This window comes from Takifugu rubripes, chromosome 9, assembly GCF_901000725.2.
Source record: "Takifugu rubripes chromosome 9, fTakRub1.2, whole genome shotgun sequence".
NCBI lineage: Eukaryota > Metazoa > Chordata > Actinopteri > Tetraodontiformes > Tetraodontidae > Takifugu > Takifugu rubripes.
The window spans coordinates 1,202,462-1,215,465 of record NC_042293.1 but is presented as its reverse complement, the minus strand read 5'-3'; the positions used below and the strand labels follow the sequence as shown (position 1 = coordinate 1,215,465).

At 47.5% G+C, this 13,004-nt stretch overlaps 1 protein-coding gene across 3 annotated transcripts in view; it reads right to left on the bottom strand.

The window, feature by feature from the left end:
• Nucleotides 1-138: 138 nt before the first annotated feature.
• Nucleotides 139-13,004, bottom strand: part of frmd5a (FERM domain containing 5a) — a 36,552-nt gene continuing 23,686 nt past the window's right edge. Inside the window, exons 2-14 of one of the 3 annotated variants that reach the window (XM_029841902.1) lie at nucleotides 12,506-12,610; nucleotides 11,379-11,421; nucleotides 10,958-11,036; nucleotides 9,668-9,765; nucleotides 9,101-9,224; nucleotides 8,598-8,685; nucleotides 8,412-8,500; nucleotides 7,798-7,861; nucleotides 7,582-7,673; nucleotides 6,772-6,846; nucleotides 6,196-6,264; nucleotides 5,901-6,007; nucleotides 139-3,965 (exon numbers count right to left, since the gene is read on the bottom strand). In XM_029841902.1, coding sequence (XP_029697762.1) covers nucleotides 3,385-3,965; nucleotides 5,901-6,007; nucleotides 6,196-6,264; nucleotides 6,772-6,846; nucleotides 7,582-7,673; nucleotides 7,798-7,861; nucleotides 8,412-8,500; nucleotides 8,598-8,685; nucleotides 9,101-9,224; nucleotides 9,668-9,765; nucleotides 10,958-11,036; nucleotides 11,379-11,421; nucleotides 12,506-12,610 — 1,614 coding nt within the window. In that variant the 3' untranslated portion in view covers nucleotides 139-3,384. The remainder of the gene's footprint in view (nucleotides 3,966-5,900; nucleotides 6,008-6,195; nucleotides 6,265-6,771; nucleotides 6,847-7,581; nucleotides 7,674-7,797; nucleotides 7,862-8,411; nucleotides 8,501-8,597; nucleotides 8,686-9,100; nucleotides 9,225-9,667; nucleotides 9,766-10,957; nucleotides 11,037-11,378; nucleotides 11,422-12,505; nucleotides 12,611-13,004) is intronic. The other 2 variants (XM_029841903.1, XM_029841904.1) reach the window with 2 other exon arrangements.

The window sequence follows — 13,004 nt, the reverse complement described above, 5'->3', positions numbered from 1 at the left end:
AGTCCTGGATGGAACATTATGTTTGTTTGTAAATGTATTTCCCTGTGATTTTTATATTAAAACCATTTTATATGCGATCAGTTCACATCTGTAAATGCATCTGTCGCGTAAGAGAAAAGACCTCGGAACCAGATCGCATTTTAATCGACGTTTATTTCAAGTTTGAATAGATTTATTCAATGGCACCAGTTACAAGGGACTATCGGAGAGAAACAATATTTCATGGTGACTTGTACAGGAGGTTACCTACGTTACAGACATGGGATCGGAATGGGTTAGGCTGAACAGGGACTGGATTTGGCACACGGATCTCCATATATAGAACGCAATCGAACACTAATCTGTAAATCCCAGGATAGAACGATGCAGATTACGCAACACGCCACCAGATGTGGACATACACTCCATATGTATGTCTGACTGGAGGCCGACTGTCTGGGTGTGGGGAGTCATTAAATCTGGACAGATATTAGCTAGCTCATACTTTAGATCTACATGCATCAATCACATTTTAACAGATTCTGGCCAGTAAATCAAATGGGACCAGTCCTTTTTCTTTCTTTTTTTTTTTTTAAAAAAAAAGACCAGTATAATATATAGCCCGGACGCAGCACGAGGATGATCTGCACTGTTCATTTCAGAGGCCCGGTCTGCATCACGGACGGCAACGAACAAAGTGAGGCACAGCCGTACCTTCCGTTCGTCCAACTCTGCAACTTTGGTAAAGTGTAGATGTAGATTTTAGGCACAGGTAATGTGTCACATGAGAAAAGAAACCAAACAGCAGTACATCTAAATGAGGTTCGTCAGTAGAAGCGCAGTCATATAAAGTTCGGTTGGTCGGCGGTCGCGTCGGCCAGTGCAGCAACACGCAACGAGTGTTTTTGAAGAACTAGGACAGATTCTATTCGCCCGATGCTGGAATTTGTCGTGTGGGTTTGTGAGTTCGGCTTCCTGCCCGCGTTTCAGGTTATTGCTCTTTGAATAATGCTGCCTTTTCTTTGTTGTTGCACGGGGAGAGGGACCACCGAAGCTACATAATGCTAACAGTTGTACGAGTAACAAGTCTGCTAAATAGGACGTAAATTACATTGCACCTCGGTGCCTGGACTGTTTGACCTTTTTGACCTTTACAAGCTGGAATTACTCATTGGGCTCGACCCGCTGACTGCTGAGAAACCGTGCACGTTACAGGTGTTGCCACGCACGTAGATGCTGTGTGTTGGGCTTTTATCTAGCCTGAAATTCCAGCATCACGCTGCGGTTTGAGAGACGATCGGCTACAGGAGTGGATCCAGCCACAACGCCAACGTTCATGCTACTTTGTGGTCAGATGTTGCGCTCGGATTACTCTGGGCTGGGGGGAGGTAGCACCTTCTGGCCTCCCGTCGGCGTGGAGTTGCTGGTATGGAGTGGGCGGAGTTTGGCTATGCAACCATCGCCATTCATGTTTTAGTGTTTAAAGAACTTCCTCTGGGTGCTGGAACCTCAGTAGCCTCTAATAGAGTCTTAGTAATCAAGAGAATCTGCTTCACTGTTTCCATTCCTATATACAGACAAGTTACACACTTAATGCCTGTACTTGGTACAGAACACACAAAAACCAGTTTTACCCAGAATCCATTGCTGAAAGGTATTGCTGCCTGGAGCCATGAATCAGGAGGGTCTTGAGCCTGACCGACATCTTTAAGTTCCAGATATTCCCATTGTGTTTGCATGTAAATATACATCTTAAATGTGAAGGACAGTAATACGGATATGCTGTATTTCATCAGAGAATTGATTCTTCCCTCCCCTGGTTTGGACAGTTACATTCAAGTTTACTTTTATTTTTAAGACTGCAACGTATAAAAGTCGCATTAACAGGCAGCCGGCTGTAAAATGCAAGTCGTTTTTATGCTATAAGTTGTTTTGTATCGATGAAAAGAGACCGCTCCTTTAATTTTGATAAAATGTTGTGTAACACTTTAGTAAAATAGCTGCCAGTGTATCAATTAAGTGTGCAAATAGAGCATCGGTCAGGCTCTCTTGACTCCCCACGTGGAAAATAAAAGGTTTTAACGTGCGTTGTCTCTTTATTTGGCAGCCGCGTTTCTCAGCCGTTGCTGGTGGAGCGTCGAGGTGCGATCAGTGCTAAATGGATTCGGATTCCACCCCCCCCCCCCCCAAAAAAAGCAAAAAGCATTTCCATAAATCTATCCGACCTTATTTTCCAACACGGCACTGAAAAAAAATGATAAAATTGAATCCTCGATAACAAAATAAGATTTCAGGTTCTGCTAAAATATTCATGGAAAACAAAACTGTTAATATATATTTGGAAACATTAATCTGTACAAAAAGTACATCATGACTCTTCATCTAATAGCGTAGTATGATACAGGAGCCTAGGAGCAAGGTTAATAGCAAATCAAAATAAACCAACTCTTCATACAAAGAAACCATTGAAATTCATCAAATCTCTTGATGAATATAATTCAAATTAAACTGAATAATTTAACATTCTTATCTATTAAACCCACATCACATCCATCTAGACTATCATCTACTGATGCCAGTTATTTCTTTTTTGGGTTCTGGAACATCTGACACTATTGCCTCACACTATCAATACTAGTTTGATTTTTATTATATCCTGACAAAATAGTTATAAAACAACCCTTAATTATTATGACATCACCATTAGGGTGAAACCAATGAACTTACTATCGGTCAACGGTCACAGGCATCATCTCAAAGGAAAAGGCATCCGGAATTCACCCTGTCAGTCCTCTCTCAACCTTCATCATTCACAGATTTTATTAAAAAATGGTTATTTGATTAGCGAGGACGGATCTCACAGTACTAAGACACTACTCTGCCTCCCAGGTTCCTCGCAGCAGCTTCGACTTTTCCATCCACGAGACAACAACTTCCGACGTTCCTTTCGTTTCCTCTTCTCACACAAAAAATCCCTTAAATAATGAGTGAAGACAAGCGCTCGCCAGTGGCGAGAAATGGTGCGTTCCTGTAAAAATAATTGTTTAAAATACTTCAGTTCTTTATGTACAGATTTCATTTTTTTCCATTTGTGTTATTTGAAAAAATAAAATACCCCAAACGGCTTGAAATGATAGAAAAGAAAGAAAAAAAAAAGTTGTTTCTCCTTTTTTTTTAAAGTCTGGTTTTGTAGAGTGAAACCCCAAAATAAAATAAAAAGGAGGTGGGTGGGTGGATGGGGGGGGGGGCCCGGTTGTTACCAAGAATGGTCCAAGCTGGGTCTGCAGGAGGACGACGGGAGGAGCGGAGGTTCGTGGTTGGGGGGCGAGGCCGCCCTCCGCCCCCGTCGCTCCTAAACATCTTCCCAGACCCCCGAACGGCCCGACCAACGCTACGACCTCACTCTCACTTGTTAACGAGCATCCCGCCCACCCAGCGGAGCTTGCAGGCAAACCACCGCCTGAGGGGACAAAAGTATTCGTAATGGAACTGCTCGAATTCGGGGGTCCGGCGGATGTCGCGTAAAAACGCGACGTCGAGGTCCGACTCGGTGAGGATGATGAGGAGGAGGAGCAGGACGAAGAGGAGTCCGATGGTCACGAGCAGTAAACGCAGGACGCTTAAGACAAATTTGTTCACCTGTTCCACCTCGCTGAGGGCCGAGTCCCCCCCGGCGCCCTCCTGCGCGGCTCTACAGTCCGCGCCCAAATCGCCCCCTTCCCCGCGCGCGGCGGCGCCCGCCTCCGCCTCCATCTCCTCCTCGATGCTGCGGGGCGCCCCGTTGATCTGGCGCGAGGCGGAGAGCTCCGTGCTGTGCTCGGCGACCGGGGTGGGCAGGACGCTGTCGGAGGGGCTGTAGGCCTCGTCCGAGATCACCGCCGTCCGCTCGTCGCCCGCCTGGCTGCGGGAGCGAGGCATGAACGACTCCCCGTGGGACACCGTGCGCACCGGGGTGGAGTGGGCGCTGTCACGCAGCGACTCCAGGCCTTACGGGGGGGGGGGGGGGGGGTGAGGAAGAGGAGGGAGAGACAAGAAGGTAAAGGGGTGTGAAACACATGTGATGTTTGTTCAGCCATTACAAACAGAGCAAGCATCATCATCATCATCATCATCATCATCATCATTGGCTCAGGTTCCTCTCTCTTGTATTGGTCATATAAGATGTGGCAACACGTATAGGACGCTGTGGGGGGGTCACCAAGGACAAACTTGTCTTTTCCAGGACATTTCCTGTCCAGACGCTTGTTGATGGACTTATTTAGTCGCAGCAATTTGGAGCCTTTGAGTAGGAAAAGTTACATTCACAAGCAACTCCAGCAACAGCCTAGCACATATTTATACACATATATTCCACATAATGAGCTGGATATGGATATGGGATATTTATTTATGCATGTTTGCTTCATGCTTTTCCAGTCTAATCCTGGACTAGTGCCTTAAATATCTCAACAATCAAATATAGTCCGGTAAATATCAAATATAGATCCCTGTAATCTCTACTTTGAGCCTCAAGGACAAAATAAGTGATGGCGCAAGCACTCGGCTGCTTCATCTTTTATGTAAAACCAAACCAGCCTTTCTAGAGAAGAGGTCTGGGAGAAGCTCATAAATTTGCAAGAGTGGGATCAGCCGCAGCTGAACCCTCAGCTGAGGATATCACGTTCTCCAGAGAGTCAAAGCAAGCAATGTAACACCTTCCCTTTGAAGAGGAGGGATTAAAATTCGCTTTCTGATGAGGAAGCAAATCCTAAAAGGACAGATTATGTCCAGCATCGAACCCTCTGCTGACACAAAACTTCAGTAAAGAGAACAGACGAACCCCCGGAACCATAGCGCCGACCGGCTAAGGTGATACAAAATGATGTACGCTGTAAACAAGAACAGGTTTCCTCATCTACCTGCAACTAAATATCAACTAGGAAAGCAGTCGGCACCGCCACATAAACGAAACCACCGTCCGACTATGGGGTAGCTTTACCTGGGGGGTAGCAGGGCTCAACACATGGCGGCGGAACACCAGGGAGCGGGCTGCTGCCGGCTGACTCCTGCAGCCCCGTCAGGGCGGGGTACAGCGGCAGGACGCCCAGAGCCTTGCCCAGCATACGAGGCCCGAGGCTCAGCACCCGGACCTTTACGTCCCGGTAGCAGTGGTTGATCATGCGCAGGTGGACGTTCACCCGGGTGGTGATGCGGATCAGACACTTCACCATGGCTGCGGTAAGCGAGTTTCAATCCCGTCCTGATGGTCCCGGTTCCTGAATCCAGGCGCCGCTCGGGCTGTGTGTTTTTGTGTGAGGCCCGGGTTCTGCTAGAGTGTGTGAGGTGCTGTGTGTTCCCCTCCAGCTGGTTCGGCTCCACCCCGGCCAGTGACATACATGGAGCAGAAGACCCAGGCTATTTTCAGGCAGGGTATTAATACCACTGTATGACACTTTGTCAGCACGGAGAGGAGGTGATCTTAAATCCACAGAAAGGAACCGATCCCCAACATACTCTAAATTTGACCTCTGACCTCTGTTTATGTATCAGATCAAAAGAATCGACTCTATCTGTCACTGTGTTTGCACAAATAAGCAGAGCAACAGGAACCCACTGAGACCCTGCTAGCGGCTGACTGACGCGCACATCTGCAGCATCCCCCCACCAGCACACGACCTGGGCCAAATGGCTCCGGTTACACACAGACGCGCGTGCACGCGCACGCGCACACGCTTAGCACTGCCGTCCTTGAGGGATAACTAATATATATAATGCTCGGTGCCTTCCAGGTTCATTTCAAATGTAGCAGTGTTAGCGATAGCAGGACAACGTGCACGTTTCTGAAGATGATGATGACGTGTAAATAAGTGATGTCTCCTGCCAAAGCTGCCACGGGAGCACGGGATTTGTTGCCTAGCGAACCGCAGCGTCGCAGCTCTCACCTTCCATGATGGATATGTGCACGGCCCTCCGGCGCGTGCGTGGCACGCTGCTGAGGCGTGGCCCGTGGGTGATAGATGGACAGCTTCGGCTGGGCACCAGTCCAGCCCTGCAGCGACAAACAAAGGCAGAGACGTGCGAGCGTGAGCCAAGAGGAACAGCGAGGAAGCTCTTTCACAGCGCGGTTAGCGGTTCTGGCTGATATTAAGGCATCTGCTCTAACTCGATGTGGGATAATGGCCAGGCTTAAGTAAGGCTGATTCAGAAGATTCGGGTATTTTTTTTTGTTAACTCTACCTGTGTATTTCTGGAGGTTCGCGTTTGATTTTGGCACTCAGCTCCATCACCTCTTTAGCCACCCGTCCGCTGTGGTAACACAGAGATGATGCTCAGGATGAGGTTTGCACAGACGCACACGCACGCACGCACACACACACACGTCTGGTTTGTGTTCATTTGTGCCCTGAAGGCATCGCTGCGGAGGATGAGTTACGGCACAGGAACAACGTGACTGAATGGTACCGCACCGACCGGCAGGCTCAAACTGATCTTTAACAGGCAGAAAATCTTCCATTTTGCCTCATTTTGGATTGACAATTCCTGCATTCCTCGTTCTTTTTTTTACTAAGTTATTCTTTTCCAACAGCTTTTCAACAGTAGCTGTTAGCTGTTGCTAACGGTAAGGCTAGAACAACAGTTGCAGACTGAACACTATAGGATGTGTGAGGGGAATATGCATCACGAGGTCTTGTTGTTTTCACGTGCACGTCCTCCAAGGCATTAAAAGATTCCAGTGCACAGAAGGCGCGAGGGCCAGGTCCTCCTTATACAGTCTTAACCTTCCCCCATCACTCACGCTGTCTTGTACTCTACCTGTAACGGAATCGGCTGCCCTTGAAGAACAGGTTGCTGCTGGAGACCGTGCGAACCTGACTTGACTTCTCCAGCCTGAAGGAACACAGTTCAGAAGGATATTAAAATCTCCAACATCTGCTAGTAAAAACAAACTCTTGTCCCTGTCTGTGCAAATAAATCAAACATCTCCTCCCTGAATCTGGTTACAAAGCTGAGAGAGGATCAAATACACTGATATTCAATTATGCATGTGCTCCTACTATAGACGCACAGCTCCATACAGTATTCAATATGTTTATATTGTCATCGTAAGTGAGACGTGAATTATTAACGGTTAATTTTGCCTTTATGTGTGCGCTGAGAGACATCTCTTATTTATCAGTGCATAGTTTTGCTGCAGGCCATAATGAAATATAACCTGCCGCTACAGACCATTACATAAGGTCAGCCCACGTTCCTACGCCTTCACCCCGTCTTCATCTTCACGCCCCCTCAAATGCCCCCTTTCACCACCGTTACATCACCGGTGGCAGACCCCTGAGCTGAGCAGCGGCTTGTTTGCCCTCTAAGCGCCCTTCCTGTGCAGAGAGGGCGGCCTGCATCCCTTTGGCCCGCGACAGGCCATACCTCACATAGAAGGCTGACGCACTCGGAGGCTTGTGCTAAAGGTCAGAGGTGTCTCTCTCCCCTCATTGTCTGGCCGATAAACAACCCCCGTGAGATGGCTTTTAAAAATGCCAAAACACTGCCGGAGTAACCTTCTCCGTGGCGTTCAGCGCTAGATTCGAACGGCTAAAAAGAAGCCGTGAGAGGAATGCATGAACTCACTTATAGAAAGCCTGGTTCTCCACTCCGCATTTCCAAAGGTGTTTGCATGCTTCTGGTGTGGGCGCAAAGTACGTCAGGATGATCTTTTCATCCTGCACGTTAAAAATAAGACAACGTGCAGGAAAATATAACAAACTGAGACCAGGAAAAAACAGAGCTACACCATATTAGGGCATGAAATCTGCAGCCTGTTTGTCCAACATATCATTCCCTCACCTCCCTCTGGTTTGCATATATATGGAAGGTCTTTCCTTCGAACTTCAGCTTGGTCACCTCGTTCCTGTCCAGCGCAGAGCGCGGCAGCAGGTGCGCATACAGAAATAGAAAACCAAAGCTTCTTTAAATATTCATGACAAAACACTTCTGAGATCAGATAAATTACGCCGGACTGACAAAACAAATAAGGAATGATATCAGCTGCTGACGGGGGAAGAGAAGAGCGGAGGTTAGCTTGCAAGCAAATCAGACACCACACAAACAAAAAATGCTGTTGCTAATGTAACAGGACCCTCTAAGCCAAGCGATTGTTAAATTCCAGTCTGGTGGAAGTCAGTTGGTGAATCATTGTGCTGAATTTCTATCCAGTAAAGCCTAGTGCTGTAATTAGCTATCTGTGCACGTGCTCGCTCCCAGCATCGGTCTCAGGTAGACAAAGATGGTTGAGCTGAGGCGACAGTCACTGGAAAGTCAGCTGCAGTGCCCCCGCTAGCATGCTAACTCAGGGAAAACGAAGGCCTGCAGCTAAGAGTTGCTCTAATTACATCAGCGCCTACTGGAGAAACGTGTGCCGTCTCTGGCCCGTAGCAGAGGTTGTCTGATATTTGGCTCACCATTTGAGAAAGTGGACTCTTTTGTTTCCTTGGAGCACCACAAAGCCAAATGGCGTGAAGGCGAGGAAGGCCGGGTTTCCAGACACATCCTGAAAGGCAGAACACGCTTTAACATGACTGAGACCCTCAAACGGAAAGAAGCAAGAACGGTGCCATCTGAAAATGGGACTGGAGCGTTGATGGAACCTTGCACGGATGGGGATCCACGCCATACGTCTCCAACATCTGGGCTTTTTGCAGGAAGTTTCGCTCTGATGTTTCAGGTGTCTGCCCACTGGGGAAGATCAAACGCCTGCATTAGCGCGCCACGAGCGTGGAGAACGCAACACAAAAAGGCTCTTGAAAAATCAAAGATGTCTAATGAGGTCTTCAGACTGCTAGAGGCAGGCTAAATTAACTTCAACGATCAATGCGAGTGAAAACAACATTCTCTCGGTTGCCCTTCAGCGAAGAACAAAGCGGCCACTAGTGGGCAGTAAAGCGTCGTGCTGTTTCTTCCTCTGCAGCTTCTACAAACCAGAATATATGTTGACGCCATTCTGCCTCTGATGTGTCCCGATGAACTTATTTAAAGTGGGAGGACTCACTTTGGTGCCAGAGAGGATCCCTGTTAACTGGGGTGTGAAGGACATGCAGTGCTTCAGCAGGGGAGGGAGAATAAGGGGAAGGGTGGATATCTTTGCTCTTACATCAGCTCCGTCTTGTGTATATCCGCAATCCTGCGCTCCAGTTTCTCCGAATGTTTGGGGAAGAACTGGAACTTCGAGCTGTAACCTTCAGGATGCTTCCCGGGGTCATAATCACCGATCTCGGCTGGAGGACGGACGAGAGAGGAAGTGAAACACAACACAGCTGAAGCCTGGGATTAATTCTGCTCTTTCTGGCCATGCTGCACGCGCTGGGATGAGCCCACTGATTACCCTCCACAAGGAGGAGCTGACCAGGCATCCCATCTTTAATTCATCAGCCCCTCCTTCGTGCCAGGTTTTCTGTGATGCTAGCTGAGCCGCCGATCGTTGTTATCGTGTGTGTATTTCTACATAATCCCCACTTTTAAAGCAGTCTGCAGGCTGTCTGTTAATTCTCAGACACACCAAAATGTCTGAACAGGCAACTGAACACGTGTTCTACTCAAAAAAAATCACGCTTTGGCTGACAGTGTTTGTCAAACTGGTGATACTCCGATCGCAGGGGTCACCGGCGCGGCGCGAAGCAGAGAGTGCTGCACTTCATTTCCCTCTGTCACCTCCCATTACCTTGAAGGATGTGAGCAGCCAGCATGGCCGCATCCGAAGCTTTGCACAGGAGCCGTCCGTGGTAGAGGTCCCTCTTAATTTGCAGAAAGACCAGATACCTGCAAAGGTGAAGAGAACAAATATTATAGCGAAAGAAAGGTAAAAGTTTGAGGAAGCAAACCCCTGAAAAACCCTGCTAAACACAAGATGGTGATTTGAGGGAGGGAAATGAGGAGAGGAGGGCCCTGGAGGCAAAAGCTGCTACTGATACTGTTGTTCTGAAAGCCTCCAACCCAGTTTCACACAACCGAGCTGCTCTGAGTGTAATAACTTCACTGACAATGGAGGACATTATCCCTTTATTACTGTTTGCAGCAGGAGCAACAAGAGCAATGGTGTGGTCATTAGCTTCCTTTTTAGGCACGATTCACTCACACCTAGGAGCAATTTAGAGCTTCCAATCACCTTAATGTGCAAGGTTTGGTCTGTGGGAGGAAAATCCCTTGAGGAGAACCTTCGAAAACATTCAATTCAAGGGGCTTTTCAGCGCGGACGCTTCTCATACTAACAATAATAACAATAATAATTAGAAGAAGAGGAAACACCCTGGTCGTGTACTCTCATCTGCCCTCTGTGTGCAGATCATCCGACAGACGTAGAGGTGAAATGATTGTTTGACACATCATGGAAAAGGTCATTTTACCCCCCCATAAAATAAAACACAAGTGACTCTAACCCCTGTAACCATGAGAAACGGTTATGATTTTAATAACAGCGTATAGTGCGAAACAGATTAAAGCATGTGCATGATTGATTATTGGCCCTGGCCCTCCTGGGGGCTGCTTTCTCTGCCCTCATCATCATTGCTCACCCTCCCCTGCCACCCCCCCCCCCCCTCGCCCCTCATTCATTCCCCTCTCAATCAACACCGGCTGGCCCCGCCTCTCCCCGCTCCGCCTGTTTCATTATGATACCTGATTCAGCGCCCCTCAGAGACGGCCAGAACGGCCCGTGATGAACGTGTCAGCGAGCAAAGGCCACTGTCATCTTGACCTTCCCACTAATTAAATGAAACCACAAATATCAGGAATATATTTGCCCACCAAAACCTGCATCTGGAAGCTTTAAAGTGCACCCTGTGAACTGGGTTGTGTGTAATATTTATCACACTTCAACTTAGACAGCGCTCAGCGTTTTTAATTATGGAAACTCATAAATGTTGCACTGTTTGCTCTGTTTATTAATTTTAGAGCACAATTGAAGGGAAGGTGGTAAAAACAAGAACCAGTGGAAGCTGGGGGGGGGTCATACCGAGTGATCTCCTCCTTCAGAGTGGCGGGCTCCGGGGGGTAGAACTTAACTCGCAGACACATGGTGAACGGAGGCTGAGCTGGAGGGAGCGAACACAGGAGAGTGAAGACATGGACGAAAATCAACAGCAGCGTGGGAAGGGGGGGAAGGGGGGGCTTCAGTTGGATTCTCTTCCAAAATACCCACTGGAGGATTTGTTATAAAAATCTATATAGAGAGCTTGTTTCATTAGCATACACGTAGCTTTAGCGGTGACATTGTGCCAAATTGAAAAAGCTGTAAACAGTATTTTTATTTTCAGTTTCTAATGGCTAAATACTCTCATTTGGGATGAGTGCACAATGAAGCATGGCGGGGGGGGGGGGGGGGGGGGGGGGGGGCGTCATTAGAGTCAGAGATTTTATAAAATCCGGGTACTTACATTTCATTTGCTTTGCGATGGATTTTGTAAACTCCAGCCAGTGCTGCATGGCAGAAAAAAAAAACCAAAGTGCATTTTTTAAGTCAATAAAAAGGAAACAATTAAGAGAGAACGCCAGCGCTGGTCACGACGCCCTGGCTCACTTCTGCCAGGATCATCCGCCACGTTCAGCTGTTACTACCGACAGTTTACCTGGTGTCACCGCTGTTACATCATGTGTTACCACAGCACCGTTGGGGGATAGACGGGACTGAGGAAGGCGAAGACGAAGACATGATGCTGCATTTAAAACTGAGCCTACGGGATGGAGACAATGGCACCGTCCCTCTGTGGCGTCTCGTTATTACCCCTCTCCTTTCCTCCCTGGAGGCCCACCCACCAAACCGACCCACCCGCAGAACCAGAATATTCCAGCTTCGTGTACCCAGCATCAGCGGGACTTTGCTCCTGTCTGCAGGACGACAACATGAGCTGTGAACACGTGAATACTTCATGAGTCAAGCAGAGCTCGCCACGCGGCCCCCGGAAGAGTCTGATGGAGCGCCCGCCGTCCTGAAAGGCGCCACAAATATAGGAAGGCGAATAACACAACTATTCACTCTCCCAGTCCGATCCAATTTTAAAAAATGCAGCCACACGCGGACACAATGGCATCGTGCCTATGGAGTCACTCTTGAATCCACTTCCAGCTGTGTCTAATTTTAAAGCGCTTGATGCTAAAGTAGACCTTTTTAGCGATCAATAATGCAGTGGAAGCTTTTGCATTAGCTTATTGTAAAGATGCAAGGGAGAGGAGGCTATCGCCGCTAATGCTTAGTCATTAAAATGTCTCTTAAAGTCAGAAAGGCAGAGCTTTGGTGTTAGAGTTTAGTTATCTTTTGTTTTTCCATGCTAGGCTACTTTAATTTGACCTCGATTTTAGAAATGCACATCAAAGCATATAAATGTTGTTTTCCTTTCTATTATTCTACCCATATTATGCACCATTTCACTGAACTAGCATTTGGTAAATAATGTTTCCTTATCCTCAGCGACGTCTCGCTTTGTTTTGATACTTAAAAATGATTAAAATGAATTATTAAAAAGGCCCAACGAGGCAACACACAGACACGAATAAAAATACTCACTCGCTGCTTGTCTGGGTCCACATATCTGATGCCGAAATAGTCTTTCTCTAGGAGGTTTAGGTGGTGGCAGATCAGGTCAAACAGGTACTGTCCCTTCGCATCCCGCTGTAAGACAAGAAGAATTCCACCACATTTACATGCTGGATCAAAGCAAAAACGATAAACATCAAAGAACATCTGTGACCTGAGTTCAACTGTGAGAAACAGTTTATGCTGCTAGAAGAAAGCATAGAAGAAACAACAGGCTTTCTCTGATTCATCAATATTAATACACAGGCGGCGTCATCTCAAGCGTCTTCAGTAAATCTCTGTCTGCTGTCAGAGGGGGAGCTGGAAAAGAGGTTGGATTCAGTCTGCTGTCAGTTTTCTGCTCCACAGCACTTCAGTGAAGTCCTCCCTGTTATCTGAGCTCCAGTGCTCCGTCCTTCTCCATTTCAGAGCGAATCATTCACAAAAAGAGCTGGAAACATCCACAGAGGTCCACAATCGGAACTCTCTA